This window comes from Antechinus flavipes, chromosome 3, assembly GCF_016432865.1.
Source record: "Antechinus flavipes isolate AdamAnt ecotype Samford, QLD, Australia chromosome 3, AdamAnt_v2, whole genome shotgun sequence".
Lineage (NCBI taxonomy): Eukaryota > Metazoa > Chordata > Mammalia > Dasyuromorphia > Dasyuridae > Antechinus > Antechinus flavipes.
This window is the reverse complement of record NC_067400.1, coordinates 338,232,949-338,240,947: the sequence shown is the minus strand read 5'-3', so window position 1 is coordinate 338,240,947 and position 7,999 is coordinate 338,232,949. Positions and strand designations below refer to the sequence as shown.

Below are 7,999 nucleotides of genomic sequence, written 5' to 3'. Positions count from 1 at the left end.
GGTTGAGAACAGATTTTTAACCCATGCCTTCTGATCCAATCCTTTCTATGATTGTAGCACATTGTCCCCTCCCTCCCTCCCTCACTTTTGTTTAGGTTGAATAAATACAGAACCATGTATTCAGTCCTATGTTAGGTGTTATAGAGAATGCAAATAAAGGAGAAGACAATTTTGCTTTCGTCTCAGACTTTAAAATTTTGTTGAGAAGATGGCATACACATGCAACAATAAAGAGCAGTATTAGTCTTCAATAGTTCCAAGTTCTATAATTGTAAGAGCATGGATGCTATCTGTTGAATAGCATTAGCTGTCATCTCTCTGTTAGTAAATCATCTCATGAGTGGCTTGGGAGGATATTGTATATAATCTTTAGCTGAGCTCTGTGGGAGAGTGGAAAGATTTATGACATTAAAGTCAGAAGAGACCTGGATTAGAATTGTGCCTCAGAAATTTATTAATTTTTTGATCTCAGAAAAATCATTTGACCTCTTTGGCGTTCAGTTTCCTCATATGTAAAATGAAGGAGTTAGATAAATGACCATTTGGCTTAGGATGTGTAACACTATGATCCCAAATCATATAACCACTCTGATTCTCAGTTTTCTTGTCTCTAAAATGGAGATAATAATATAGGATAGTTGTTGAAGATAAAATGATATTGTCCACGCAAAGTTCTTTGCTAGCCTCTGACATGTATTGACTATATTATTTTACTAAGTGTCTTAATCTCTCAGTGATTTCAGGAAACTTTCTTTTCTTTTTCTTTCTTTTTTTCTTGCAAAAAGGTTTTTAATGATTTAACTTTTCTTTCAATATAAGCATTATTTTAAGACAGAGAGAGACTTTTTTGTGGTGAAAAATTAACATTATAAATTTTTTTTCAATACACCTTCAAATCATTGGAGTTGTTAGAAATGGATAATAAATGATAAATTAGTGGAAAATTAAAAGAAGTAAAATAGTGTATGTTATGAATGTTTTCCCACCAATTTAGTTTTGAAGACTTCTGCCATAATCATAAAAGCTTTGTTGGAAAGAAATCTCAGTTCTTCTCCTCAACCCTGAAAACTGATAGACCTTCAAACACTGGCATAGTCTTTATAAATCATCTCTAGCTTCTGTTTCAGTATGATGTTGCCTTTGATCTGAAGTTTGCCTTTTGGGGGATTAAATTTGCCCAAAACAATCCATGAAGTCTTCATGTGAAAGAGTGAAAACTGTATCAGCATAACATCTTGCAGGGCTTTGGTACAATTCTTCAAAGTCATTTTTTATGTCAATAGTCCATTGTGCTGCAGTTTGTCCATGTTTAGGGATATTCCATTCAAATACATCATTTACTTTCTTTACCAGTTCTTTTCCAAAATCTTTGGTGCAATGATCTATTTCCTCAAAAACAAGGGTTCTCTGAAGCCTTTTATCCTTAGAAGATACTTTTAGCTGATAGTTCATCAGATGTTGATAAAAGATTCACGTGTGCATTTGAAAAGACAATGTCTTTAGTTTTTTGGATCTTCATCAGAAAGTGAATTCTGCTTCCTTCTTTGCATGTTTCAGTTAATAGAATTTGTCTTGGATTTACTGGTTTTGCAAAACAGGCTTTAATTGCTTTGAATCTAGACATATAATTATTTCCAAACTTCTGTAAAACATGCCTAGCTGAAAAGCTAAATGAAAAAAAAAAGGCTGTATAATAAAAGTTTGTCAACACCTCCAAGAATGGCAAAGCTAGGATCACTGTGTAAAGAATTCCAGTCTCCAATGAGCTGATATAAGATAACCTGATTGAGTGATATTGTTTCTGTAAGTACAGTATCAGGGAGTCTCTTTGATGGTGGCACAATTACCTTGGCTTTATTTGATGTCTTCTTTCCACCAAGTCCTCCAGAACCAACCATTAAGACAGAGAACTTATTAAAGAATATGCACTCTTTCTCACTATGGGAATCAACTTAAGAGTAAAAGCAAAGTAAGTTACTAATCAAGGATGTAACTGTAGTAGTAAAAATAAGCACTTGAAATATGTAGAAATAGATTCAGGAGAGCAAGAGATTTGGGAGAGCACAATTGTAAAATATATCATAAAATTAATATAATAGAGATTGAGTTTGTGGCATAAAGAAATTATATGATAAACATTTATCATAGATTCCAAAGGTTCACTGTTTATTTATCATGAATAGTTTCATAGGCTCAAGCAGATATAAAACAGAATGCATTTATACTTATTGAGCCCAGACTCAATCTAAGATTAGCAATTGCAGAGCAATTATGGCTCTGCATTAGCACAGGGAGTTTTTTCACTGGAAATTGTCTAAAACTATGAAATTACAGGTCCTGTTAAAAAATGAGGAAAGTGTTTGGCAATTTTAAAATCCTTGTGTAAATATTATCTGTTAGCATCTTTATTTAAAGCCTTTCTAATTTGGTAGTATCTGCCAAATTTTCTGATCCTCTAGGATAATCTGAAAGAATCCAGGGTCACCTCTATGCCACAATAAGAGATTAGAGTAAGGATGGGTGTGGAGAAAATTCAAATAAATATATGTGTTTAACTGTTTGATATAGTCTCTCAGTACCATTGAATTCTGAGAAGGGAGATAGCTGAGGGCCAGCAAGGTTTATGGAAGAGATAGTATGATTTATTTCTTTTCTTTTATTTTTATTCCCTAGAGAAGGGCTGAGGAATGCCCAGTGCTCTACTATTATCAGTTTCCTAGATAGGCAAGGAAAAATACTTGGTTGCTTCTTTTGTCTTCCCAGAGAAACTCTGAAAGAGAAGAACTTTATGATGGTAGAGTTGGGAGCTAATGGTGATGGTAATTTAGCTTCAAGTTTTAGAATTTCCAAGGAGTTGGATTGATAGCAGTGTTACTTGAGAGCTCATAAAATGATCAGAAACATAAGGAAACTCATTTTTTTAATGACTAGTAAAACAGAAGAAAAAGACTTAAGCATTTCATGTATCTCCCATTTGAATTTTTAAAATAATAAAATATAAAATTTCCCAAAGATAACAATAACACTTTTTGCATTAGGAAGCAGGAAAACTAGGTTCTAATGTCCCAAACCAATATGTCAATAACATATGACCTTGGTTTCAAAAAATAATTATGAATAGAAAAAGTAGCCATAGATGAGTTCCATTGTCCTTCATGGTACCAAATGTTGACAGAGCCTTCAATTGCTGCATGGTGGTTTTGACTCTCCATGTATCATTTGACTTTCCAATTGGATGGCAGATGCTTAGTGGATAGAAAGTTGTACTTAGAATCAATACCTGGATTCAAATCCTGCCTCAGTTATTTACAAGCTATGTGTGTATAGAGGAGTCACTTAATGTCACTTAATGGCTCTTAAATTAGAAAATACAGGTTCATTACATGGAGCTACTCACACTCTTTCCTCCGCTATAACCAATGCCATACAATTATATTTTTATAGACCTAAAATTAGGAAGGACTAAGCATTTGGCTGTATAATTAATCCTCTCATTTTTTAGAGACAAAGCTACTGAGGTATAGAGAGTTGAAATGACTCCTTTCTATTCTCATTCATTATTCTTCAGAGGTCTATTAAATCTAACTTTTTTAAAGTTCCATTCATCTTAATTTCTTTCTTGTTTTATGATTAGATTCTTGTAAGTTTTAGATGGGTAAATTGAGGTCCTCCATTTGTATATTTTTGTCTAGACCCTCCTGTAACTCATTTAATTTTTATTTTAAGATTTTTGTTGCTATATATGGCATGTATGTGCCATATTGATATTTTATTATCCATAGTGCCTATTTGCAAGATGTAATTTAGCTGATATCTACTAATTATGTCTATATTTGCTTTGTCTGATATCATTGCCTTTTTAAATTTTAGCTTAAAGTATAATAGATTATGTTCCAGTTCCTTATTTTAACTCTATTTGTCTTTTTTTGTTTTATTTTGTTTTCTTTCAAATATATCTCTTGTACATACTGCTTGTAATGTACTTTTAACATACTGCTGAATTCACATTTCTAATCCATTCTGTTATTTGCCTCCATTTTATGAGTGAATTCATCTCATTCACATTCATAGTTATGGTTGTAAACTGTTCATTTCTCTCCATTCTATGTTCTTCTATTTATCATTCTCATTTTTATCCTGTCATCTCCTCAAAAGTTTATTTTGTTTAAAAAAAAAGGAAAATGATGCACAAAAATATTCACAGCAGCTCTCTTCTTAGGGCAAAAAAAAAAAAAATGGAAACCGAAGGGATGCCTATCAATTGGGATGGGCCAGTAAACTGTGGTGTGTGCTTATTATGGAATATTATTGTTCTATGGGATATGATGAACAGTGTGCTCTCAGGAGGAAAAAAAAAACTCTGAAAAGTTCTTCATGAACTCAAAGTGAAATGTACTGTATACAAAGAAATAGCAATGTTCCAGGATGACCAGCTGTGAATGACTTTGCTATTCTCAGTAGTACAATCATCTACAACTACTCTGAAGGATTTAGGATGAAAAATCCTATCCATACCCAGAGAAGGAAATGATTGTACTGAATTCAGACTGATGTATTCTCTCTTTCTTTCTATCTTTTTAACTTTAATTTTTCTTGAGGGTTTTTATTTTTATTAGGGTGGGAGATCTACTTTTTTTTTTTTTACAACTTGACTTTTATGGAAGTGTTTTGCATAACTTCACAAGTGGTTTCTTAACTGTGGGTGAGATTAAAGGAGAGAAACTAGAATGCAACAATTTTAGAGACAAAGATTAAAAAAAGTAGCTTAATTTTACCTAGAGACTATCACATTTAATAATCAAAGAAAACTAAGCAGCCAGAACAGATGTAGGCAAATATATTCTTGGCTAAGGCACATATAGGTATAACCGATAGTGCAATAAATAGAACGTATCAGTGATAATAATTGATCTGCCTTTGGAAATGCCATCAACTACAATTAGTTTTCCTACAAAGCAAATGTTTCATTTTGAATTGGACTTCTCTGCACAAGTTTTGTCACAGATAAATTTGTGTAGATGTGAAAAATATAAATAAATTTGGTTCTTTTCCTACTTTCAAAAACTGAAGTCTTGTCTTGTTTCTCTTTCCCTTAATCTGCTTGCCTTCTTATCCGTCCCACTCTTTTATTCTCTTCCCCTTCTACTTCTCAATCGGGTAAGATGAATTTCTGTACGCAACTCTGTGTACATGTATATGCGTGCACGCGCACACACACACACACACACACACACACACACACACACAATCTTTCTTCCTTGAACCAGTTGAAATAAGAATGAGGTTCAATGTTTGCTTTCCCATATCCTCACTCCATTTTATAAATTTTTCCTTTGCTCATTATTTCTCTTTTTTTTCTCCTTCTTCCAGTTCATACCTCTTTCTTACTCTTCTATTCTTCTTTTGAGATCATTCCAATATAATAGACCACACCCATATTCTTTCTAAGTAGACCCCTTCTAATTGCCTTAATGTTGATAAAGTTCTTAGAAGTTACATGAATCATCTTCCCATTAAGGAATATAAACAGTTTAACTTTAATTTCTTATGATTGATCACTCATGTTTACCTTTTTAATGTTTTTGAAAGACCTGCTATACTTTTTAATATATTTATGTGTTTGAAAGTCATTGTTTTAGTCAGCTCTGTTCTTTTTCATCGGGAATTCTTAAAAGTTCATTTTTCCTTTAGAATTACATTCAGTTTTTCTGGTTAGGTAATTCTTGGTTGTAACTTAGACCCTTTGCTTCCCAGAAGATCATATTGCTATCTTTCTATTCCTTTATAATGTAACTGCTGGATCTTATGTGACCCTGACTGTGGCTCCATAAAAACATAATTTCTTTCTTTACAATTGTTTGCAATTTTTCTCCAAAATCTGGGACCTCTTGTTTTTTGTCATAATATTATTAGGAGATTTCAGTTTGAGATTTCTTTTAGGAAGTAACTGATGAGTTTTTCTAGTGTCTCTGGTTTTAAAGATATTTGGTGCAATGTTTTTATAATTTCTTGAAATATGATATCTAGCTTCTTTTTTAAAAGTCTTGGATTTTAGGCAATTATAAAAAATAATTTTTAAAGTTTTTCTTTTCAATCTTTTCTGGTTCAGTCATATTTTTTTTTCTGATGAAATATTTCATATTTTCTTCCATTTTTCATTTATGTTTCTTAAAATCTCATGGAAAAATTGCACTTGTCAAATTCTAATTTTGAGAGTTTCTTTTTTTATAAATTTAAAACTTTTTATTTTCAAAACATATGCATAGATAGTTTTTTATCATTAATCCTTACAAAACCTTATGTTCAAAATTTTTTTCTCCCTTCCTTCACCTTCTCTCTAAGACAGAATGCAATCCAATATGTATAAAACATGTACAATTCTTCTATACATATTTGCACAATTATCGTCTTGCACAAGAAAAATCAGATCAAAAAAAAAAAGAAAGAAAACAAGATGCAATTAAACAACAACAATAACAAAGTGGAAACACTATGTTGTGATCCACCTCAGTTCCCACAGATTTCTCTGTAAGTACAGATGGCTCACTCTATCACAAGACCATTGGAAGTGGCCTGAATCACCTCTCTGTTGAAAAGAGCCACGCGCATCAGAATTGATTATTATATAATCTGATTGTTGCTGTGTGTAGTGTTCTCTTGGTTCTACTCACTTCACTTAGCATCAGTTCATCTCCCCAGACCTCTCTGAAATCATCTTGCTGATAGTTTCTTATAGTACAATAATATTTCATATTCTATAACATTCCATAACTTTCATATACCATAAATTATTCAGCCATTCTCCAACTGATGAGCATCCATTCAATTTTCAATGTCATTTCCAAAGGCTACTATCAAGCCTTGCTACAAATATTTTTGCACATGTGGGTACTTTTCCCTTTCTTATGATTTCTTTGGGATATAAGCCCAGTAGAAACACTGCTGGATCAAAATGCACAGTTTGGTAGCCCTTTGGGCATAATTCCATATTGCTCTCCAGAATCGTTGGATCAGTTAACAACTCCAACAATGTATTAGTGTCCCAATTTTCCCACATCCCCATTAACATTTAGCAATATTTTTTCCTGTCATCTTAGCCAATCTGAGAGGTATGTAGTGGAACCTCAGAGTTGTCTTAATTTGTTTTTATAAGAATGATTTTCTTAAGTGTGACTTTGTATTTCTTTTTCTATTTGGCCAATTCTGATTTTTAATATGCTATTTTTCTTCAGTATTTTTCACATATGTTTTATAAAACTTTTAATTCTTTTTAAAAATAATTTCTTGCATGACATATCTTTTTCTAGTTTTTTTTTTCATTTATTGCTTTTGTTTTATTTTTAAAATTGTATTTTGCTTCTTTTAAAAGCCTCTTCAATTCTCTCAGAAATAGTTATTGGGTTTGTTTCAGATATATGTTTTTATTTGAGACTTTGCTTGTAGATGTTTTCAAGTCATTGCCATCTTCTGAGTTTGTATTTTGAATTTCTCTATCACCATTGGAGGCTTTTATTGTCAAGTTCTTTTTTGTTTTTTGTTTATTTGATTTTTCAGTTCACTTGTAAAATTCCGACTTAATGTTAAGATTAAATAATACTCACTTCTGTAGGTGAGGGGGAATGTCTCATCTGCTGTTCTCTGTTTGTTCTTTTCACAGCTCATGGAGGCTTGTAAATTTTCAGTGCTTTCAACATAGCATGATCTGGAGAGATATCTGGTTACTGCCCTCCTGTTCTGTTCTCTGGTTCTTCTCTCGGAAGAATCCATGCTCCCTTGTGATGGAGCCTGCTCCTCTCTCATTCTTATTACTGGATAGTGGCTGGATAGTGAACTGCTAAACAGCACTTTTCCTGTTCTCAGTAATAGCACAGGGATTACATAGTACCTCTGGCCAGTTCTCCACCCAATATCTGAAAACCTTTCTTTTTGTCTTCTTAAGCTTTCTTGAGCTAGAAAAATAGCTCATTATGATTTTAATTAGGTTTCATGCCCAGAATTT

At 32.5% G+C, this 7,999-nt stretch overlaps 1 protein-coding gene across 1 annotated transcript; it reads right to left on the bottom strand.

The window, feature by feature from the left end:
- Positions 1–1,079: 1,079 nt before the first annotated feature.
- HSD17B4 (hydroxysteroid 17-beta dehydrogenase 4) lies at positions 1,080–7,767 on the bottom strand. The gene is given in 5 exon segments (XM_051990623.1): positions 1,080–1,188; positions 1,190–1,449; positions 1,451–1,681; positions 1,683–1,951; positions 7,602–7,767. Coding segments are annotated over 5 exon segments (1,035 nt in total).
- Positions 7,768–7,999: the final 232 nt, after the last annotated feature.